Raw genomic sequence first — 25,733 nt, forward strand, 5'->3', positions numbered from 1 at the left:
GAAGCCAAACTTTTCAAGTGCACAAGACTGGAGAATCTGACAACAGTTCGCGTTGAAAATCAATCATATTGCTTGCTTGCTGGTGGTGACCAATGGGATAAATTTTAAACGCGGAGCGCTGTTTGATTCTCAAGTCTTGTGCTCTTGAAAATTTGAGGTGTGGCTTCGTTCTTTAATCACCTTAATCTTATCGCAATCCATCGACAACGATTGAATCTTACAATCCACAACTAGTCAAATAGAGAAGAGAAATCATCGTCCAGTCGTCAATAGCTGATAAGATCAAATACTCAGGGCAATGAGCATTAGTAAGGATTTCGGAATAGATGCAAACAAACAATAAACAGCAGGTGTTTTTTTTTTTGATACAATGAAATAAATATCGGTTTATTAATATGTGTATGCTTCTTCGTCTTATGTGCGTACAAACAACTTCATTTTCACATTATCATTCATCATTAATAACAATCGAATACAGGTATGGGGTGTTCCACATTTTCTCTTATTTTTTTGATATACAGTTATATATATATATATATATATATATATGAAAATTTGTCCCATTAAACTATGTTATTCGTTTCGCTCGTTTGGGCAAGGTAATATTTCTATAAAAAACGTTTTCTCCATTTGTATGCAATGTAAGCCAAAAACTGATGAGTAAATGATAGAAAAATACGTTCTCGGATGGCGTCGCCTAACACATTGAAGTAAATAATTATAGAGGATGAACGGAAAGGCTAAGAACACTGTGCAAAGTACAATCAGACGTGAATGTTTGTCGATTACTTATGTGTGTGAGTGATCATTTTGGTTGATAATGCTGTTGTGTACGCAAGAACGCTTGTATACAAGTCAGTCAAGAAATCGATGTGTAATAAAAAGTAATGTTGGTATAATATTTATTTTCGTTTATTTTCACTAAAATGAGCTTTTCACATATCCACGGTTGGCATATATTGTATCATGGTCAGAGCATTTCAAAGAACATGCACATAAATACACATATTTTCTGTTAAGGACAAGCTTATTTACACTTAGATTTAGGGGTGATTCATTTAACTTTTTGGTAGCGAGAAAGGAAACATTTCAGTTAAGAAATTTCTATCTAATTTTAGCAAAAAAGAGTTTTACAACTCTGGTTGACAAGGGCCACGTTGAAAAGTGCAGAACGAGTAAAAATCGACCGAAGACAAGATATTATTGGTCGACGACATAGCAGAATGGAGTTCTCCTCTCGGCATTCACAGAAGCACAGTTTTTTTTGTTTAAAAGGGAAGATAAGATAGTTGCTGTAATAAAAGTTATTCACATTTTTTGGTAACTTCACGGCTTAACTGGAAAATAGCCGCGGGCGGGGATGACAGTAAAACACTTTTAGTAGAGATTGATTTTTTTAGTGATCGTTTTGCGGCACATATGACAAATCTTGAGCGTTTCGGCACACTTGGAACAGGCTCCGTGTCCACACAAGAAGGCTACATTACGACGTCGTTCCATGCAGATGCTACAGCAATGTGTTTCTTCGATTTCCATTATTTTACTTTCGAGGTAGCGAAGTCTATCGGCGGATGGCTGGCGATTGTCTTTCGGGTTGAACAATTGCTTTCCATTCACGGTAACACGCCTTTCTATGTACACACCACAAGACAGACATTTCTTCATGCGGATACCACATTCTTCACAGGATATTTGATGCTGACAGGGATCGAAGATAATTAACATCATTTGTTCGTTGCAGACAATACATTCCTGAGGGATATTGGTAATGACTGGTGGACTTGAGGACAGTACTGCTACTGGGGAAGCAGTTGGATTTTTATCTGAGTACTGTCGTCGGCTGATATGCTTGGAAGAACTGCCGCCACCGGATTCTGGTGTGCCCACCATGTTAGGCGATAAGGCTCGATTTGGTGATTGGAAACGTGCTGGACTATCTAAAGGTGTGACACTGGGGCCGGATGCTTCACTTGGGGCTAACGGTTCGATGTTCATTCGTTTAGAATCTTCCTCCTGAACGACGTTCGGATGATGACTTGGAATTGGGGGCGGTGTTGCACCAGCAGCCTCTCGGTTGTGTCCCCGATTTCTACGTGCAGGATTTGGCGGATTTGATTGTCCAAGTCCACTGGTTCCAGTACTTGCAGCTCCATCTTGCAATGCTGCAGCATTGTTGCCTTCATTTTCATCCAGATTGTTTGCAGCTAGACTCATCGCCTCCAAGTTAGACAGCATCTGAGGCGGTACATCATCTTCTTCGCGAGAGTTGTTCAATGATAGATCAGTAGCAGGCGGTCCTGCTGCTGCTGCTTTCTCTCTAGCAATACGAGCTTTTTCATATCCAACTATAATATCTTTAACTGGTTGACTAGGAATCCAATCCAAAACTCTTGCGCCCTTATAATTCACATCCAATGGGCATCCTTCTTTTGCCAGGAAACACAGTAGCGCATACATCAAACGATTTTCATTCACAATCGGGGCCAACGATTGGTACATTTCAAAAATCTTCGGTGAATCCGTTGCGGTCACATCCTGCACTAGATTTGCCTTCTTTATGATGCACAAGTGCATCGCATTATCACCATCTTCATCCTTTGCAGCAATCTCACACTTCAATTCGACCAATTTCTCGATAGCAGCAGTGTGACCTTGAGATACGGCCAGTAGGAAAGGCGTCTGCCTTCGGTTGTTCCTGATGTTAATATCCGCCTGGCCCTCCTTAACCAAGACCTCAACCACTTTAGAATGTCCGTTCAATGCCGCTAGATGTAAGGCCGAAAATCCATCATCTTTCCTAACATTGACTAACTGCCGGGCCAAGCGAATAATGTTACGCGCAGCGTGGACATTGCCCTTTAACGAAGCATGGTGCAATGCATTGAATCCTCGCTTATTCCTAATGGTCAGATCCAGCGTGGAACAAGCGCACAACAGTTCCACAACCTCGGTATTCTCTTTGCCTATGGCATCATGCAGGGCCGTATCACCGTAAGCATCCTGCACGTTGACATTCGCTCCAAACTCCAGTAAAACCTTGACACAGTGTGGGGGTTTCTTGTGCGCCGAAATGTGCAACGCTGAACAGTGCGACGAGTTTAGCACATCGATGTTGGCATTATGCTGCAATAGGATGCGCATAATTTCCGGCTGGTTGCCGAATGCCGCGTAGTGTAGCGTCGAGTCGCCTTCCTTGTCCACGACATTCACGTTGGCACCGAGTTGAAGCAGATGTTTGACCAGATCCACGTGACCCTGGTGGGCCGCTACCTGCAGACACGTTTTACCACCGCTGACGCAGTCGATCTCCTCCGGATTGGCACTGAAAAAGAGGTTAGAGTTTCGTTATTGCAGAGTTGATCACATTACATTGCTTTTTTTTTTAACTGCTAGTCATTTGAGATCCAGTTGATGATTTTTTTAAAATTATTGAAAAAGTGGCTTAAGTGCTGTGGTCCATGTTGTCAGCAAAAATGCTGGAACTAAACCATGTAGCATTCCTTAAGGAATTCCTGGATTTACTCAAGAGTTTGCTCCCGGGATTCTTATAAAACTCATTCAATAATTTATCCTGATATACTGACAAATCCTCCAGAAATTTAATCCAAGGTTACGTCTCTGACTTCTAAAGCTTTTTTTTAGGGATTTATCCTGAAATTGTACTTGTTGTTCCTCAAAGGACTATTCCGAATTTCCTCCCAAGGCTTTGTCAGGAATTCTTCCAGGGAGTCTATTTTGACTTCCTACAAAAATATCTCAAGGTTTACTCTAGAATTAGGGGTGATCAGGGCAATATGGGCCGCCTAAGGAAAACGTCATGGAATGCATAGAAAAACAGCAAAAAATATGGTTTAAATACAAGAGACTTGTACTATAAAATGTTATCTTTCATGTTACGTCAATAATTAATGTTAACATCAACTTGCAAATTATTTCAGGAACTTTTTGGAAAACCATGTTTTTCTACGTGGTTATCAACCATATGGGGCATTATGAGCCACCCTACGGGGCAGTATGAGCCACCTCATTCAATCGAATGATTTTTATTTAAAACAGTATAGAGAAGAGTTAGTGGTGAAGAGTACATTATTGGAAAGGAAATTGTTTTAGCTTTGCTTGAAATTATTGATTCTAGCGGCTTATTTTTTAAAGATAAATAATACATAGTAAACAGACCATGTTATATTAGTACTAAATTGCGATACTTGGTTCAACGTTTTTTGTAGCAAAGTGGAACTGTAATGGTGCATAAAGATGACTATGCAGTAAAAAAAATAATCTGGTATATTTAGGCGATGCATTTTTATGTTCAAAAGCCATGCTCATTTTGCCCCGCCCTTTCATCTTGAATAAAATATATTATTTTTCAACAATTTTGTTTACGAACAAATCTTATTTTGCTCACGAACTGTTCGTTATGATCAGAAGTTTCAATAGATTGATAAAATTTACCAGAATTATAAATATAATTTTTTTTATAGTCTTAATTAAAAACTGCCAAAATTATAAGCTTTTCATGACGAAGGACAAATGTGTACATTTTTGTGAATGTCTTGAGTGTTAAAACGAATATTCTTACGGTTTTTATTGTGGTGACTATTTAAGGTATCCTTTAGCAGATCCTAATGACACTAGACATTAAAACACTGTTTTTGAGGTCAAAACCGGGGTGGCTCATATTGCCCCGTATGTTCATATTGCCCACATTGCCCCTACTCCAGTTTCTCCCAAAAATTCTTGAGAAATAGGTACTTCTAGGATCTAGGATTCATGCATCTATATTTGGAAAATATCTTGGATAAATTCACTGGATAAATCCCAGCAACGATTTAGGAATGAATCATTGGAGGTATTCCTGAAAAAAATCCTGAAGAAATGCATGGAGGAATGCTTGAACACATAACTAGGAAAATTACTGGTGGAATCAATTCCTGAACAAATCCCTGAAGGAATTACCAACATCATTCTTGAAAAGCTGGGCATTTTTTCCCAATCTAACTCCCAAATTTTTAGACTAACCTTAGAGGTTATTCCTCCGGGAAATTCATTTTGAATTCCTGCAGGAATTCGTCCAAAGATTTAACTTCGATTTTCTAAGGGAATACTTCTGAAGATTCCTCATCGAAGTCCTCTTACAGAAATATCCACGAGCTCTTCCATGCATTCCTCCGAAGTTCCGATGTGTGTTACAGGATTTCTTCCGGGGCTATCTTTCAGGAATTCCTTCGGGGATTCGTTGCAGAAAGTCCTCCGAGGATTTGCTGCAAGGATTCGTTCTGGGATTTTCTCCAGGAAAGCCTACGGGTATTTCCATTACATATTTATCCGTGGGTTTCTCCCAGAAATTCCTCCGGAGATTTTTCATCCAGAAAGTCCTTTTAGGATTTCCACCAGTTATTCCTCCGTGAATTTCCTTCATGAATTCCTTTGGGGATATCCTGCTATAATTCCTCCGGGGGGATTTGCTGCAAGAATTCTCCCAGGATTATAGTCCCCGGAGAAAATCCAGGAATTCCTTCAGGGGTTTCCTCAATGAATTCCTTCGGAGATTTCATCCAGGAATTCCTTCAGGGATTTCGTCCGGAAATTTATTAAGAAATTCCTCTTCCTTTGAAGATTATCTCAAAGAATTTATCCGGAGATTTCCTCCAGCAATTTCTCTGGGGATTTGCACCAAGAATTTCTCCAGGAATTCTTCCTGAGATTTCCTCGAGGAATTTATCCGAGTATCTCCTCCGTATATATTCCCCAAGAACTCCTTCGGGGATTTCCAACAGCAATTTCTGCGAGGATTTCGTCCAGAAATTCCTCTGGGGATTCTGTCCAGAAATTCTTCCGGGCTTTCCTCCAGGAATTTACTCCAGGTATTCCTCCAGGGATTTCTCCCAGGAACTCCTTCTAAAAGTTTCACGAGGAATTACTTCGGAAATTTCATTCAGAGATTTCCTGCAGAAATTCCTTCGGTTATTTTTAACAAGAATTCCTTCGTGGATTTCCTCCAGAGTTGCTTTATCCTCCAAGAATGTCTTCAGTGTTCCTCCAGAATTTGCTACGGAGTTTCTTCAGGAATTCCTTCAGAGTTTCTCCATGACTTCTTTAGATTCATCTAGAAATTCCTTCAGGAATCCTTTCAACAATGTTTTCCGGAAATTCCTTCGCAGCTTCACCGAGATTTGCTTCGGAGTTCCTCCATGGATCCTCCATGAATTCTTTCGGAGTTCCTCCGGAAATTACTCGAAGTCCCTTCAGAAATTCCACAAAGTTCCTCCTGAAATTCCTTTGGAAATCCTCCGAGATACTTTGGGGTTTCCTCCGGAGTTTCTCTAAAAAATAATCCGCAGTTCCTTCAGCAAATCCCTAAGAGTTTTTCCAAAAATTCCTTTGACCCTTTCCCGTCCATGGTGTCTGTAGAGCACCAAAACTTTCAACCTTTGTAGCTTTAAAAATAACGAACAAAATAAAACTGTTTTACGCTACATCATAATTACACATTTCCTCTTTCACTTCAATGTCTTTTTTTAGGGATGCCCACAAATTTAACATGTTTTTTATGAAACATATGTATGAAGGAATGGGTTTTACTGGTCGAAAAATATTACATGATTTCAAAGCCTGATATAACAAAGATAATTATTCCTCAAAGTAGCAATAAAAATATTTTCCAATACATTTACCCTTTATTTGCACTAACATATGTTTAGAAATGCAAAATTTAGTTTCGCAATCATTTGATTTGATGGATGGATTGTATGGTGCACATATGCACCACTGGGCGCACGGCACCCAAAAAAGCGTAATATCGAAATTTCATCATTGTTACCATTTAACATGAAATTGTAGTTATCAGCTCATTTTGCAAATTTTACTGCAAAATCCACAAGAAATAAGGCAAATCTTTACGAAAGTTGTGCAGAAAGTGATTTTATCGGATTTTCTGAAGTAGATTCTCTGATGCTTTGAGTGGATTTGACGAAGTTACTGATAAAGTGGCGAAATCGTTAAGCATGCTTTGAAATCGATTAGATCCAGAAGTAAGTTCAAAATTAGAATCGTATCGTAAGAGGAATATATAGAGCTATATTAGGCGGCATCCATAAATTATGTAACGCTCTAGGGGGGGAGGGAGTTGGCTCAAGGGTTACGGCTCATACAAAAATTTGAAATTGATCATACAAAAAGCTTTACGGACGGGGGGAGCAGGTCCAAAAATTGCCAATTCTGGCGTTACGTAATAAATGGACGCTGCTTTACAGATTCCGATATCGTGCACTTTATCATTGTCCCGAAGAAGGTGAAACGGAAGAGGAGAATTTGGATATGAGCAATGATGAAGATGAAGTAATCCAGCTGACAGTACTTCTACTGTCGGAAAACATCAAAGTGTTGGATTGAACTTATGTAACTAGTTATGTTAAGGAAAAGATAAGAAACGACAATTACAAAAGCGTTTGAAGAAAGCTCATCTGAAAAAAATACGATGATGTCATAAAGTACTCCTAGTTCCTGGTGGTGCATCAGCGCACCACCTCATATATGATTTTAAGGCGAAGTAGGCCGTCATTGAAATTTGTACGCTTCGTTGATGATTGTTGCTTATTCATCTCACGATTTCGAATCAAAGAAAATCAGTTAGTTTTGCACTGACACAGCTGAAACAGTATCAGCGTACTTTATGCATGTTAGCGCGTACAGTGATATTTTTTCAAGTCAATATAAACTATCAAGACTGAGTTTTATCCCTTTGAAATGAAAGCTGAAAAGTCATCATTGTTGCCAAAATGAATGACGGGCTACTTAGCCTTAAGTTACCTTGAACACTAATCCATAGTTCAAAAACAAGGTTTTGTTCTACGATTTTGCTCAAAAATGTACATTTCTATTTTTAATTATGAAAAAAAGTCATGGGCGGGATAGGGTTAAAGGTCCTCCAAGAAGTTCTTCAGATTCTCTCCGGGAATTCCTTTAGATTTTCTCCGGAAATTTCATTGAAGCTCAACCGGGAATTCTTTCGGCTTTCTGCCATAGTTCCGCCAGGAATTTTATCGTAATATCTCCAGGAATTTTTCAAAGTTCCTCCACTACGAATTCTTTTGAAGTTACTCCGAGAATTCCCCTAGATTTCCTCCGGGAAGTGTTCCTCCGAGAAATTCCAGAGTTCCTTTGGGAATTTCTCAAGAGTTTCTCGTAGAATTCCTCTGAATGTCCTTCAAAATTCTCCTGGAATCCCTTCGGAGTTCCTCCAGGAATTCCGTTCTTCCAGAAATTCTTCCGGATTTCCTCCAGCAATTCCTCTGGATTTCATCCAGCAATTCTTCGGAAGATCCTCTAGAGTTCCACCAGGAATTGCTCCGATGTGTTTCCATAAATTCTTCCGGAGTTCCTCCAGAAGTTGTTGAAGAGGTTGATCCTTAACAGGCTAGTACGGATTTGGATTCAGCAAAAGGCAAATCTACTCTGGACGCTATCCAGTCGGTCATTCAGACAGCTGAGATGACAATCGAGCATAAAAGGAGCGGCATCCGTTACTGCGCGGTCGCCAATTTAGATGTAAAGAATGCGTTCAATAGCGCAAGCTGGGAAGCGATAGCCCATGCACTTCAGGTACCGGTGCAGTTGTGTAAGCTTTTAGAAAGCTATTTTGATGGTAGGATTTTACTGTATGACACAGAGGAGGGGCAGATAAGTGTTCGGATCACTGAGTACCTCAAGGTTCAATCCTGGGCCCGATGTAATGGAATACGATGCACGATGACGTACTAAGGCTGTCTCTTCCGACGGGTGTTAAGATTGTTGGTTTCGCCGACGACATCACCCTAGTGGTCTATGGCGAATGGATGGAGGAAGTAGAGTTGGCAGCAACGCACTCTATCTCCATAATTGATAAATGGATGAAATCTAGAAAACTAGGACTGACCCGTCACAAGACTGAGGTGGTGAAGGGTCAATAACCGCAAGTCCGAGCAACGGGCGCTTATCTCGGTAGGTAATTGCACCATACTGTCCAAGCGATCCCTTAGTAGGGTGGGGCTTATTTCCAAAAATCTTCCGTAGTCAAGATTTACAAAGTGGAAAATGATCATCGGTCCCAAAATAACATCCTGTGAAAAAATGAGAATTTTTGGTGAAGGTTTAGAGGTGGCGCAAAGGGCGTAAGTGCAGTTTTACCATTTTAGTGAACTCTGAAAAATGTTGGTATGCTTTTCAGCTTGTTTTGGTGATTTCAAGACCCTTAAGGGCAAAAAATCACCTCAAAATTGCGATACCTCCACTCCTTTATATGATATTTGACGAAATATATATTATGCATGCGATTTTTGGCCCTTGAATAGGTTACGCTGGCTGATTAGGTGGTAGTTGGTCCCTAGTGATTTATCCAACCTCCGTTCTGGTCACGATCTTCAGATTATCGTGATTCGTCAACATTCGTATTGATAAAGTGGAGGGACATGGTTGAAATGGAGTTTGAAAGAGGCGAATGTCAGAACAGGTATCCACCGGCGACGCCAAACGGACCAACGTAATGTGGTGTAATTTGGGATTTGTGGATTGAATACTGATATTTTTTGCCAAGCATCAATATGGGTGACTTTCGAGGATGGCGAAACGTAAGAGGGGTTAGGACAAGGTTGTGGATTTGCTGGGTAAATCCATCACATTGGGGTTGTGACTCTGTGTCTTGTCAGGAATAGGGTCTGATTGGTATGGTAGTATGCAATAGAGTTCGGAATTGATAGACAGACTTTGAGGAAAGAAGTTTTGAACGTAAGGCAGCAGCACCTTGGATCTTGGAGGGCGCAGGTCTGGAGAGTTGGGCAGCTGTTCATACTAGGTTGGATTACGTAGAGGGTGGAATCTGTTTTGCCGTGCACAAATTATGGGAAGTATTTGAAAATGTTTTCTTGTTCAGATTGGGTAACGCAAGAGAGGATTTTTGGCTCTGCGTTATATTAGGAGGATATTGTAGTGCATGGTCTACTGATGACTGTGTATTTTAAGGGTGATCGAATGAAGGCTTTGTTGAATAAAGTTACCGTTGAATTTTTGCAGTTCGTAATTGTTTTGAAATGTTTGTCGGACAATTAGAAAATTTTCTAGGGTATTTGTTTGGATGCTAATGCATTATATTGATAAATCTAATTGTTCGTATCACACGCGAAGCATAGCATAACCCAATGTATAATGAAATTGGGTTCGAAGAAAGGATTAATATTTGATCACTTAAACTTTACGCTGCAAGATATTCTTAATCGTTTTTCTTTTCTTCTGATGTACAGGAATAACTGGTATATTTAGCTAAAATAATGAACAATCATACGCATAGAGCCTACGGGTCATGCAGTTAGGATTGAAATTAAAATAATATTGCGCATTTCTTTCACACCACAGGTTTATCGCAGAAGTTTTTACATGTGCGGAGGCGTTGGTAGAGGTGCGCGATTGCGTCGAGTCGGGTCGGTGTTTTCAGCGGACTCATTTTTCGCAAATCGAAGAATGAGTGCTCTGAGGGCATCAACATGATTCGATGAGGTCCCACACTTTTATTTGCGCTTTTGCACTTGTAAATGTCTTACTAAATAGGAATACTTTGTGTTAGGGAAAGTGCAGGGGAATAAAATATAATTCATTAGAATTTTCTGATAGAGGCAGAGTTCACATGTTACTTAGGTATTTAAAAGCAAATGAGAACCACATTAAATAATAGATAAACACTAATGGTCATGTTTTTGTATTTTCATTTCATCGCGGTCCTCATTGCTCGAGCGGAGACGACAAAACTCGAGGTGGATAGAACCGACGCAACTACGACACGGAAAAGAAACAGATGAGAAACTATCGATACATTTATTCAACTATAAAAACCACGTTTTAACGTAATGACTTTACTTCTTCTCGTTTCAGCAATCCAACAGCCAAACCATCTCTACTATCTTTTCATTTCCTCTTCGTTACATTTATAGTCCCTCTGGCACTGAATCGAATGACGCATTCCGCTTTTTATTGGCGATGTCTTTGCTGTACGTTGAGCATGGTGTCGGAGGTGATGTGCTGTGTAGAACATCGGATGTTCTACACGGCACGCTACTTCCGGCATTTTGTTTGGCGTGCGGGATAGGCAGTGCTAGTGATGATATGAAGGCCGCTATTCGGTTTAGTGCCAGAGGGACTATATCTATTTAATGTATCTGAAGCTTGTGGGACCGCTTTGATTCCGGCGCCTGCTTGTGGAAGATCCCGGTGTGCTAAACGGTATAGGACATGTTAACGGGGGAGGCTTGGTAGGTCCTCACCCAGCCCGTGTCTAGATGGGCGGATAATTGTCTGCCAGGGTGTGGATTGAGCAATTACAATTACAATTGAATAGGTTACGCTGGCTGATTAATATGAACCCGAATTAGCATATGAATAGCTGGGGAGAATTCCTATGCTAGTAGAATGGAACAAAGAGCAAAGAAGAATGAGAGAAAGAACAAAGAACACAGAAGAATGTAAGGTGGGGTGGGTTAAACAGGTGGGAGGGTGAAACTAGTGATGTCTTGAGCGTAACTGAGGAATCTAGAAAACGATGGGATTCGATCCCAGATCCTCAGCGTGAAAGGTGTGTGTTCTAACCACTACACCAGGTCCGACCCCTTGACTTCTATTTAATATTACCTACTTCAGAAATATTTCGAGCAATTTTTCTTCAAGTAGGGGAAGAGCACCAATTTTTTAACCATCTCTAGTTTTCGACCCATGTATACAATTTTATTGGAACTTATTGCAACTTTATTGGACTTTATGGAAAAACTTCAATAACGGCTAAAATGTCCGTAATTCCATGCGAAGTTTCATCATTATTCTCCTGGTAGATATAGATAAATGCACGTCACTTTACTGCTTTAGTTCAATAATCGTTTGGTTGTTTTTTTTTCTGAATGATGATAGCAATATATCGAAAGGGACCATTGCAAAATTTACATAGTGGAAATTCAGCCTCACGCAGTATCTATTAAATTCATAACTAATTTATATAATTATTTATATATACATAGGACATCCTGTGAAAATTCCTTCATGTAGCTCTGTCCTAAAAAATATGTTTCAGAACTGTGACTACTTAATTTTGGTTTTATTTGAGAGGTTTTCAACCTGAAGTGCTTTATCTCTTGCAGCCTATAGAAGCTCGTGCACTAATTTGAATTTTGACTACCGATTTTTTTTCTTTCTGCTGTTGTTTATACACATCGATTTCAAATACAGATGTAGAACAATGTGTTGAACTTCATCTGCATTTTCGTTTGTCCGGATTTTGAGCCTGTATGGATTTGGGCCCCTCTGTAATTTCCTTCAGATTATAAAAGCAATTGCTGGAGTTATATAAAACGGACATTCTAAAATACTAAATGAGTGTTAAACTTGCATATAATCACATCTCATACATCCAACCGAGATATTTTCAGGGCTCCATAGTTGATTCTAATATCATCAGTTACACCCTCTCCCCTGTTTAACCCACCCCACCTCACATTCTTCTGTGTTCTTTGTTCTTTCTATCATTCTTCTTTGCTCTTTGTTCCATTCTACAAGGATAGGAATCCTCCCCAGCTATTCTTATTCGGGTTCATAGTAATAAGTCATTGTAACCTATTCAAGGGCCAAAAATCGCATGAATAATATATATTTCGTCAAATATCATATAAAGGAGTGGAGATATCGCAATTTTGAGGTGATTTTTTGCCCTTAAGGGTCTTAAAATCACCAAAACAAGCTAAAAAGCATACCACAATTTTTAAGAGTTCACTAAAATGGGAAAACTGCACATACGCCCTTTGCGCCACCTCTAAACCTTCACCAAAAATTCTCATTTTTTCACAGGATGTTATTTTGGGACCGATGATCATTTTCCACTTTGTAAATCCTGACTACGAAAGACTTTTGGATATAAGCCCCACCCTAATCCCTTAGGCATCTTGGGGTAGTGATCGATGACAAAAGATAATCGTAGTTCCCGTCAGAACATGGTGTCCCAATTGTAATGGAGGACACAGTGGAGCATGTCATGTTCGATTGCCCGCGTTTCATTGTTGAGAGAGATCGTATGCCTTCCACATACTCCTGAGTCCTGACAATATAATCCAGAGAATGTGTGCGGATGCCGAGTAACTCAGGATACAGTAACTACGTCTGTCACTCACATTATGCTAGAATAGCAATGCCTATGGGTCGCCGACCAAGAGTTTTCTGCAGAGGATTAGCCCTACCGAGGATGGTCCCTTGTAACATTGTTTAAGTCAGCAAGGAGAAGGAATTTGCCTAGGCTACTTCTGCTACATGTGGTAAGTGATATATGCACTGGGCCTTCCCCGAGGAAATACTGTAAGGAGAATCCTGGGAGATAAGGGTCTGAGAATGTCGGACAGCAACCATGTAAACATCGGATCGGTAAAAAGGCATGGGCAAATGGGCAGATCAAATGGATTTGGCTAACATTGGGCGCAACCGAGAGATGTGTTTACCAACCGAGCGTAAAATTGTTGATCTAGTGTATGTATTAACTAAATAAATGGAATGCATAGGCGAAAACAGACTCTTACCTGAGATAATTTTGCACGAAATTCATATTGCCTTGGGCAGCCTCACGGACGAGTCTATCAGCGGCGGACGTTCCGGACAATCCAGACAGGGGCGTTATATGGTGCTCGTTAGTGCGCTGATTGCTCAAATCCATCATACTGTTCGATCGTTCGGTTGCCGTCGCCTGCGATATCAACGAACGTTCCAGCTTGACACACTTTGGATTCACCGTCCAGGCCAAATCGTCGTCCAACTGTTGCACTCGCAGATCACCGTCGCCGTAGATTTTGATCACCTTTCCAGACTTCCCCAGCACGTTATGCATGGTTTCCACCCACTCGCCGTGGCCCTTCTGTAGCTGCTGCATTTTGACCGCATCCGTGATGAAGGTTACAATATCTCCTACATTAAAACTATAGATCTTGATGAGGGCCGCTGGATGAAACGTCCACCGGTTGGCACAACCCTCATACTGAACCCGAATATCACCCTTGTCCGTGATCCTATGTACAATGCCTATCTTCGACAGATACTCGGCCATCCGCGGATTCCAGCCTCCGTGACCCTGCTGCAGTGACATGAGCCTTTCTTCCGGGATGGCCACCTGGACTCGATCGCCGACGTTGAAGTGTGAGCGCACCGGTGGCGAAACCGGCTGCTGCTCCTCCGGTTGGCCTGTGGGACACACAAAGAATTAGTACGGAACATTCTGTCTTCTTATTCCAACTTACCTAACACTGGCATGTGATCTTTGTAATAGTATCCTCCGACCGCTGGCTGGACAAAACGTAGATCCACGTTTCCTTTGTGACCAAGCCGATATACGTTCGTAGATCCAGACGCCCAAGACACGTTCGCTACGCTGCGACAAGATTCGTTATCCCATCCACGAATTTCCATAACACGCCCGGTTTTGTTTGGTCCACCGTCCTGGTTATTCCATTCCCAGTCCGGCCCTCGGACGACACGTGCGCCGACGAAGATTCCCTTCAGCTGTATCTTGAGGGCACCCTTCCGTGGCGGAACGCGAACCCTGCGGATGAGAAGAAAGATAAAACAAAGGTCATAAATTATTCATTCATTTCCACAAAGCACGAAATGTTCAATTGAACGAGCGGTGATTTGAGAAAAGAGAAAATCCTTATGCGGACAATGGAATCCCTCACACCTACCGCAAACAGACTAAACTCCGCTAGGGTTTTATGGTGAAAATTGAAAGCGATCATTAAACGTGTAGGCAACGAAGCGGAACAACATTGGTAACTGAACTTGCCGCTAGATAAACGCGAGCTGAACTGCAACCATTTAATGAAACACAGGATCGTCCGTCTGGTCAGACGTGCAATGATTTGAGGGAGCAGGCTAACTTTCTTCTTTCGCGATCAACAAAACGCCAAACTGTTTATAATAATGAAGGTATTCGCTGAGGATGAGCATGTGCTGCGCAGTTCCTGAAGGCGAAAGCAAGTTTGGCAAGTTTTTTTTTTCTCTTCTTTTGTGAATCATATAGGGGGAAATCCCGAGAACAATATGCTACAGCTGCGTTCAGCGTAGTGTGCGAACAGAGACCGCAAGTAGTCTTTGATGTTAACAACAAAACTCAGCTGGAATTCCCATCATGAAACTGAGCCCTTAGAGGCAGTTTGTAACGAAAAATGCCTGGTAATGGTGAGATTGTTGTTTTTTTACGGACATGATTAAAATATAATGAAGGCTCATCAATTAGAACAAGTGGAAGTATAAAGGAACAAAACTTTTGTAATTTACATGTCAGTGCCCCTTTTCAAACTTAAACTAATTGTTATACCGTCAAGCTACCATTCACCGTGCATTTTTGTTTCGAGTGAAACACAATAAAACATTCTAATTTGCATTAAATCTCAAGGTTCATACAATGAAATACATCTTGCTAAATGTATCTACAGCGAAAACTTGATGAAATTATGAAAAATTTGATACTCTAACGTTAAAATGAAAAATGTGATTTTTCGGCGTTTCTACTAAGAGTGTTAACAAATTCAATTATCAAACAGAATTCACACGATTTTGACTACATAAACTAAGTTTTTCATAATGCATTGTGATAAGAACGTCTTCATTTCGTCGGTTTTATTTTATTTTGCGGGCAAAAAAATAATTTGTGAAATTGTATGAATATTCTGTAGGAATCTGTATATGTGCACGGTGAATGGAGGCCGCACGATTAATGGTGACTTAACGGTATAGGAAACCAAGCAGTTTATCTTATGCATTGCTAATCCAAAATGACGGCAGCGTGCTTTGCAAGTTATCTTGAAGGAGTTAAAACAACATTTTGCATCAATCTCCAGCTCTTCGAAGCATATTTCAAATTTGCGATATTTTTTTTTATTTCTAAGCTCATAATGGATTATCCTATGATAGATTGAAAAAAAGTGTCCGATTTGGCCAATCATGATGCTTCAGGGAACAGGGGAAAATTTTAGTTTTAACATCAAAGCATATATCATTCTTCATATTTTGTCATGAATAGGGTTACTGTATTCTGGACACTTTTCGGACCCCGAGGTAACCTGTGATAGGCGACAACTGCAAGACGAAAAGTCACCTATGGCGAAATAGGGATCCATTATGTTCATAACTGGTACCTCTACCCTATTGCAAAAAATGCTGAGGACTGTAAATATTCGAAATAACCGCCGATCAAATAAATAATGGTGCATATTAGATAATCAGTTCCTTCACCAAAACCAAAATGTGAAGTAAAATTTGAATCTGTGATTATAAACGATGATCTTAAACTTAAAACGTCTTAAAACGTGAGGAGAAGGTAATTTCAACGCACTCGTGATCCTGCTTTGAAAATTATATGGCAGGATTTGCAGAAAGAAATCAAAAAACGTTTTTCACAATTAAGAAACAAAAATTTACGATTTCTCAATTGGACCCTGGCTTTAATCCCTTTTGAAAATTATCTAAAATTTAAAAAAAACCTCAGAAGCCAAAACCGGCATTGAAAGAGGAAAACAAATTATTACTAACTAATTGTGAAAAAGCTTAAAACTTGAAAGCGCGCACAATTTTAATTTAGGACTTACTAGTTCGATTGAAAATCAAGTTACTCAGAACTTCGAAAATATACCCAATCAAGAGAACGTTTTCAAAAATTCCTGGGAGACTGATTTGGATGAAGTGAGAACTATTATTGAAAAATTAAATAATATGAAAGCTCCTGGCGATGATGGAATTTTCTACATTTTAATCAAAAAAACTTCCAGAAAGAAGCTTATCATTCTTAGTTGATATATTTAACAAATGTTTTCAATTAATATATTTTCCTGGCAAATGGAAAAATGCGAAGGTTGTTCTAATTTCAAAACCAGACAAAAAACCTGCAGAAGCATCTAGCTATCGTCCAATCAGTTTGCTTTCCTCCATCAGTAAACTTTTTGAAAAGGTCATTTCACAGAATGATGGTCCACATCAACGAAAATTCAATTTTTGCCAATGAACAGTTCGGATTCCGCCATGGACATTCGACCACTCATCAACTTTTACGTGTAACAAGTTTGATCCGTTACAACAAATCTGAAGGCTATTCTACTGGTCTTGCTCTTCTAGACATAGAAAAAGCATTCGACAGTGTTTGGCATGAAGGCTTGATAGTAAAATTAAAAAAACTTTAATTTTCTAACATACATTGTTAGAACAATTCAAAGTTATCTGTCAAATCGTACACTTCAGGTTAATTATCAGAACTCCAGGTCTGAGTTACCTTAGGGATGTTAAAACTCTTTGTTTGCGGATGACACAGGCCTCTCCGCCAAAGGACGAAGCATGCATGTCATCTGTAGTCAATTGCAAAAAAGTTCGGATATTTTTTCTTCATACTTGCAAAAATGGAAGATTTCTCCTAATGCTTCCAAAACTCAACTAAAAATATTCTTTTATAAACCAAAAGCTCTTTATTTGAAACCTTTAAGTAGACATGATGAGAGGGGTTCAAATAAATTGGTCAGATGAAGTTAAGTATCTAGAGCTCATGCTAGATAAGAATTTAACTTTCAAAAATCACATTGAGGGCATTCAAGCCAAATGTAACAAATATGTAAAATGTCTCTATCCTCTTATTAATGGAAAATCAAAACTTTGTCTTAAGAACAAGCTTTTGATATTCAAACAAATTTTCAGGCCAGCCATGTTGTATGCTGTACCAATATGGACTAGCTGTTGTAATACCAGGAAGAAAGCTATGCAGAGAATTCAAAATAACATTTTAAAATGATTCTGAAGCTTTCTCCCTGGTAAAGTACCAATGAGTTACATAGATCATAAAATCATTAATAATTTCACGAAAAAATCGTTACAATCTTCTATTGCCACGATTAATGCGTTATATATTTAGGTTAAATTAGGTTAAGTAAATTGAAAACGTGTTTTTTTCTCTTATATTAAGCAGGTAAAATCAAGTCATCTATAAAAAAAATTGAACTGCTACGGCTTGCAGCTATGACGTAAATAATCACTGTAACAACGTGATGCTATCGCACAATCTATATTCATAAGATAGTAAAATCTTTGTTAAAAACAACATAGGAATATTAACATCACCAAGAAGTCCAAATGCCGGCGAACACGCAGCTGTTCAGCAAGACCATATTAAGGGTAAGGGTTCGAGTTCCTCCGATGGTGGATCTTATTGTATTGAAAAGTTCCTTGACATCCCGGGGGTTAGAGGCACATGTACAAGAATGGTAAATTGGTAATGAAGTCAATAAAATGCTTGTTTTGTTGAAAGCCTATTCACAAATTTCATAACGCTGAGGGAGGTTATGGGTGGTTGTCATCGTAATGTTACACGTCATACAAAATTTGTAGAATTTCCATTCAAAATGGTTACGAGGGGGTGGATGGGTGTCAAAAATGACAATTTTTGGCGTTATGAAATTTGTGAATGAATCCTTGAACTGCGGAAGTGACCAATGTGCAGAGAGACAAGCACTGTCCCAGAAAGAAAAAGAAGAAGATAATAGCCTACAAGATATTTCGAAAGAATAGCTGACATATGAAAGAAGGGAAAATATATGATGAACATTTCACCGACGAATTTTACACACCACTGAATATCAGTTTACATTCGATATGCATACATGAATGGTCAATCCTCTATAACGTGATGACCATGCATCATTTTTGCACGCAAAACAAGATACTGCATTGTATCTCATACTATTCGGGGTAATGGCTCATTCGTGGTAGTAGCGTTCGGGGTAATGGCTTTCGGGGTAGTGACCCATTCGGGGTAGTGGCGTTCGGGGTAATGGGATGGAGCCGTGTGAGTTATTCAAAACTCTTCTAATATCGAAAATTGTTAGGGTCCATTTACAAATTCCATTACGTTTATGAGGGTAGATGGGTGTCCTTTACAAGTAAAAGCTCATAAAAAATAGTGAAAAATTCATACTAGAAGTGGTACGAGGGGGTGGGTTAATTGTTTGATTATAAATTACTATTTTCGGTGTTATGAAATTTGACAATGAATCCATTATCGCAAGATATGGTAGAAGATTGTTGTCATCGTTATTGTTATCATTCTTGAATCCAGCTCAATCCATTATTGTAAATATTCATTTATATTTGCCATACGTAAATATTTACGGAGATGTTTAGTTTAAAGAGTATATGACATTTTTTGTTATATATCTCTTACATAATTACGTTAATTCTAAAGAAGGGAAATCTTCCATATAATTATCAATACATATGATGCAAATGATTAACTTAAAGGCAACAATCTAGAGTCAAGTCAAAAATTCATGTTCTTCTTCTTCTTATTGGCATTAACGTCCTCACTGGGACAGAGCCTGCTTCTCAGCCAGTGTTGATTGACTCGCACTCAAAATCTCAGTCAATACGCTCTCCCGTGAGAGCAAACTCATTAGAGATCTGCTTCGCAAATCTCACGCTTGAGATTTTGACGCAAAATCAACTCAATCAACTCAAACCGTAAAAATGATTCAGTCGCAAAACCCGGCAACAACTCGTGAAACCCAAATGTTGTTGTTTACGTTAGAAAGGATTAACATAATTTTACTGGACTAACAAGAAATTATTGCCGTGTGTAAGTAAACTGTGGAAATACTAGACAATGAGTTAAAAAGGTGAGCCAACTCATCCATGATTTTTTGACTGCTGAGTTGCATGATTGACAACTCACGCATGAAAAATCTCAAGCGTGAGTTGTGAGAAATTGAGTTTTTCACAACACTGTTCTCAGCTTAGTGTTCTTATGAGCACTTCCACAGTTATTAACGGAGAGCTTTCTTTGTCAAAGTTACTATTTTCGCATTCGTATATCGTGTGGCAGGTACGATTATACTCTATACCCAGGGAAGTCAAAGAAATTTCCATTACAAAAATATCCTGGACCGACCGTGAATCGAACCCAGACACCTTCAGCATGGCTTTGCTTCGTAGCCGCGGACTCTAACCACTCGGCTAAGGAAGGCCCCTAAAAAAAATCATGTTATGATAGGTGAAATTTTCTTCAGCAATAATATTCTGGTAGTTTGTCGCCAGGAAAAGCGTTACATTCCCCCTCCGAGTCTGCTCATCAAACAAACGTAGGGGCGCCTGGGGTAATATGCACTGCCGGGGCAAAACGCACCTTGTTAATTTCTCTGAAATAAACGAGTTTTGAGAGAAAAACACGATGCGGATTGATAAAACTTTGCAAATAATAGAAACCCTGAGAATTTGATACATTTTGAAAAACTTTAAATGGAGATAGAACATTAAATTCAAAAAGCACGATTCTGATGTAACTTTCCCGATCATTTCACTTGTTGTTTTGCAAGCGAGGAATTGAGAATTTTTACAACCATAACCATAAAACAGATGATTGGACACTGGGTAAGTTGTTGATGACATGATTTGGTGAAAAAACACAACGATTTTTATTTTCCATAACATTTTCTGTTAAGCGACCGGTTGAGGCAATATGCACTCCATTAATCGGGGCAGAACGATCCATTCCAAAATAAACTACAATCATAGAAGTTAGGTCATTTGAAGTCTTTATTAACGTATTTATGCACAATTGTATCATCTCGTAAACGAAAATCATCCAAAATACGTGTTTTTACGATAAATAAAATTACGTTTGAAACACGAAGGTGCATCTTGCCTCATTGTTGTGGTGCATCATGCCCCTTTGTTTAGGTGCGTCTTGCCTCAATGTTGTGGTGCGTTCTGCCCCAAAAAGCGGTGCATCATGCCCCGCATCAATCTTAATTCACGCTAAAGTAGTGTTTGAAAAAATTTTAATTTTACAACAATCTAATGTGATTATGATGAAAATTCGCTCAATACCATGTAGAGTGAACCCAAATCAACTAGATTCGTGTAATAAAACACTACATACATGTTGTTTAGTGTTCATTTCGGCACATTTTCCTTAAGTGGTGCATATTACCCCAGTAACCCCTAGTGAAAACAGTTCCATTGCCTCTGTAAGCATTGCCGAAAGCAGCTTGACCATATTTGAAATTCGTCGAGTTTGAAAAGTAAATTAATTTAACAGTCAAGCACAAATTTAACATAGCATAGTATTCAGCATTTAGCATGGCGTGCATTTTTTTATGGAATTATTTACATCTTCAATTCCAATAACTATTAGAACAGCAAGAATCTGTAAAACAGCATATTTTTGGGAGAATGTCCCTTTCTTCCAGTCAATAAATTGATCGTATTAGTATAAAGAATAGCCTATGATTCAAAGAAGGGAAAATTTATGATGGAAGTATTAAGAACAATAATGACATTATTTATTGAATAAGTATGTCTCGAATGAACTGTTCAATCATAAAAGAAGAAAAAATTGCTGATTAAAACATTAGCAGCACAAACTCCAATAATTTTGTCGTCAGTATAATAATAAAGAACAGCTTTTAATTTAAAGAAGGGATAATCTCTGATGCAAATTTTGCCAATAATATGTGTACAACCAAACTCAAAAAATGAGTAGCGATTACATCTTCGTTTCAATTTGTATTTTAGAAATTATGCCTACCGTCCATTATGCCAAACATCCATTATGCCAAACGTCCATTATGCCTATCGTATTTATGCCTATCGTACTTATGCCTAACGTCCTTATGCCTAACGTATTTATGCCTAACGTATTTATGCCTAACGTCGTGCACCCATGCACTAATGCTTTTTAGAGGCTCAAATTTCATTGTTATAATATAAAAATAGAATATAAATGTTTGGTTTTCCATACAAATACGAATTTTGATCAAAAACATCACAGTTTTCCGGGTGACAGCTAGTGAAATATAAAGTGATTTGTACTATTTTCAGATCACTTTTGGAACAGCTTCTGTTGTTGCTGTGTGACAGCTTGGATTTCATGACTTTTCATACAAAAGTGAATAGAAATCCTTCTTTATCATTATTCTTTTTTTTTCTGGCGGTACGTCTCAATCGAGATATAGCCTGTGTTTCGGCATAGTATTTTACGAGCACTTCCACATTAATGACCTGAGAGCTTATACAAATTGACTCTTTTTTTTAATTTGTATGTCGTGTGGCAAGCACAACATACAGGAATAGAGCACACATTGGAGAGTCCACAACTGACATACATAGCACTTTTGGGTGATTTTTAACACCTCTTCCTCATCGTAGCCTATTTTCCAATACCTGTCGCACTCGCAAGATTTTCATATCCAGCGATAATTTCAACAAAATTCTAATCAACATCTTTTACGTATTCTAAACTAAATCATTCAAAAATTCCGAATGTAACTCAAATTCTAAGAGAAATACAATTGAAGTTCTAGAATAAAAAAGAAATAAAATTCCGAAAAGGTTTTATCAAACAATTATGAATCAAAATAGACTTAAACAGCACCTTTAAATTGAATGATCAACACTCTCTTTATGATCATAAAATGGCAAAACTTTTCAGCTACCCTCTGTAAGTTGCCAAGAGAAGTTCAGATACCCGACCATTAAAATACACATCAGAAAATTTGAAACAGGGCAGACAATCGTCACCGTAAAATGGAAAAAGTCGGAGACGAAACTAAAAGAAGCATCGTCATCATCACTCAACCAGCGTCGGATGACGATTTGCCGCAGAGATTCAATCAAATAGGCTCGGCGTCATGACGAACAAATACGATTCCTTCGTTACGGGCGAATCTTCGTTCGGGAGCACTGAACCGAAGAAAAATATGAATCGACAGATTAAGAGCATTAAAAAAAAACAACAAAACACGTCTGGAATCGAACAATCGATCTTAAAATCATCAACTCCTCGCGTTTACCAACAGAGCTATTGAAGAGTCATGGGGAAAACGAGTCCACTTGCCAATACAAGCAATTATGTGATGGCATTCGTTGATTGGTGCAAAGCAAGCGAATATACAGTAAACGCCTTCTTCTTGTGAGTAAGAGTAACAAGCAGAATGAAGAAAAATTTGCTCGTTGGCAATTTTGGATCATAGTTAGTCGTGCATTCTTTCGTCGATGACGAGACGACGACCAGCTAGAGTTATCATACTGGATGACTATGTCTATGACTTATTAATCTGACGATTGTCTGCCCTGATTTGAAAAGTTGCATATTGTTTATGAACAGTTAAGAACATATTTTCATTATCATTGAAAATTGGAAACAAGGCTTTATGCAAAATAAATTGATAAGGATAAAAAGTACAACCTTAATTCACGATATCAACAGTACTCAAATAAATTTTTAATGAGCAGAGTGGAACGTCTGTTTGTCTGTGCTATAACGTTTGTATACTCGACAGCTGCCAAATAGTCTTAGCAACATAACAGACCAGAGTTTACGATTCCCATAACCCCGAATTCCGTTATCGCGGGGCAATGTCAGTACATTCGGGGCAGTGGCATCCGGGTTAATGGGGTAGAATCGTGAGAAGGCTTCTCAATTATCACCTCACACCACTCGTAGAACAAACTCATATGAATACTGTATAAGATTTTGTAAAAATCAATTTCACAATTTTGTCAGAGACCTATATTAATTTATGATCATTCTGTAATGATTATCTCTCCCCAAATTCTAAAGATTCTGTTGATGACTTTTGTGTAACCTTCATAGAAACCAAAAAAAAACAGAAACAATTTAAAAAGCCATCAATTTGAAATTTTAGCTTCCCTCCCCTAGGACGTGTAATCTTGCCGCGATGGGTGGGCTTACCCCATTAGCACTTATATGGGAACCAAAGACATGTCCAGTCGTGGTGGTATCACATCAGGAAATATTTGTTTAATGCCGCGTCATCAACCATCTGGCATAGATGCATCAATCTTACGGATGTGATCCAACGGTTATTCTGTTACCAGGCATCGGGGTAACAGGAGCCGTAGCCACGCTTTGATGCAGATAGGTTAGATTTTGTTTAAATGGTTATAATATTGACTAATGAGGAGAATGACTGAGGATCCATCGAGTAGAGTGTGACACAAATGTTAATTTGTTATGCTTCTCTCATTAAAATCATAATAAAAAACCACATTTATTATGTTGGTATCATAAAACTACAACAACTTCATTCTCGCAAAATTATAATAAATAGATAGGGCTTAGGCGCGATGAAGCTTTATTTTGTCACCGAAAAGTGGATCCGGACAATAAAAAATGACTTTCTATTTCTTTATTATTTCTAGTATAGTTTTTAACACATAGAAATGTATTTACGACGATTTTAAATGAAAACAGACGAGACCAGATTTGAATATGAATAGATATATAAAATAAACTGATCAAAATCATTATTGACCAACATGACAAAAGTAGTAAACTTAAAATATTCAACTTGTCCAATTACTAATAAACATGTTAAAAAGGACCTTTAGCAATACTGACCAACGGGACTGAGGAAAAACTAGATCAACAGTCAACACATAAAGTTTCCGATGTCGTTGACTATAATCAGCGATGTAGTCAAATGTAATTCAATGAAAACTCACTAAATCCTGTTTATTCCTAATACTAATAACTTTCTTTCTTTCTTTTTTTTCATGTATAACAACTAACAACAAAACCATCACGAGGGAGCAAGTGGTCGGTCGTATGTATCAAACGTCGTGTTAGGAGCCGAAGCACATAGATCAGCACGGACACGGATGGAATCAAACTGAGGAAAAACGATCCATATGCGTTGGTGGGTATACTAAGAAAGGGGTAAGTGACATTTTTAATTTTTAGCGAACGCATATTATATACCATTTCAGCCCCCCTATATATTCATAATACCGTACCAATAACTTTGTCTATCCAAACTGTAAACTAACTTGAGACATTATTCAATTGAATTCTCGTTTTGAGAAGACCTCAGAACAATAACAATAAGACGAACATAAAGCACATCGATGACCAAACCAAACACATTTACAGTACATTTAGATTTGATACTTCTCCTCATATTAATTATTTACAACTTGGATTCGGTACTACAAGATGGCAACATAGACAGTCATCTCTCATAGAAAAGTATTGTATTGATTAGCATTCCAGTACGACCTTCGGAAGATAAAGACTATTTAAAACCAAACACTTTCATATTTTGAATTTTTTTCATATAGTATAACACATCACGTTTCAGACTAGTAGCATAAACGACTAAAATACTAGAGAATACATAACGTACAATGACGGGGCACTTCAGATAGTTCTTGTTCGCGTATAGATGGAAGTACATTTCATGTTTTTCACTTCAATAACCTTTATTCCATTCGGGAAAAAAGGATCTCCCTATCGCTATCGACCGCATTCTGTATAATTAACATTTTCTGTCTATCATTGACAAAGGATGCTTGGAGATGACATTTGTGCTACAATTTGTCAACATAGACTACTACAACATAGCTCTGAACTGAAGCAAACACAATTTAATAAAACTACTTCTGCACAATATTCAAACAAAATAGTGTTAAAGCGGGCAACATAGCCTATTCCGTCTAAATATTGGCAAAAGTAGAGGTAGAAATTTGCACTACGGGGTCCAGTACAGACAACGAAGCTGTCATGCAGCTCCAGCTGAGTACACCATAAAAAAAAAAATTGAAATTTTAGCTTCCGAAATTTTGCATTATTACACAAGTTTTTATACATTTTTAAATGCCATGCACATTTGAAAGTTCATAAAATGTAATCATGC

The 25,733-nt window shown here is 38.5% G+C and overlaps 1 protein-coding gene across 4 annotated transcripts in view; it reads right to left on the reverse strand.

Moving 5' to 3' along the window:
* Positions 1-358: 358 nt before the first annotated feature.
* The window catches only part of LOC5566349 (E3 ubiquitin-protein ligase MIB2), a 125,179-nt gene continuing 99,804 nt past the window's right edge, over positions 359-25,733 (reverse strand). For 3 of the 4 annotated variants that reach the window (XM_021845082.1, XM_021845081.1, XM_021845083.1), the window contains 3 exons: positions 14,286-14,587; positions 13,575-14,229; positions 359-3,322 (listed from right to left, as the gene is read on the reverse strand). In XM_021845082.1, coding sequence (XP_021700774.1) covers positions 1,378-3,322; positions 13,575-14,229; positions 14,286-14,587 — 2,902 coding nt within the window. In that variant the 3' untranslated portion in view covers positions 359-1,377. Of the gene's footprint in view, positions 3,323-13,574; positions 14,230-14,285; positions 14,588-14,726; positions 14,847-25,733 lie in introns of those variants that run through there. The other variant, XM_021845084.1, reaches the window with a different exon arrangement.

This window comes from Aedes aegypti, chromosome 2, assembly GCF_002204515.2.
Source record: "Aedes aegypti strain LVP_AGWG chromosome 2, AaegL5.0 Primary Assembly, whole genome shotgun sequence".
Classification (NCBI taxonomy): Eukaryota; Metazoa; Arthropoda; class Insecta; order Diptera; family Culicidae; genus Aedes; species Aedes aegypti.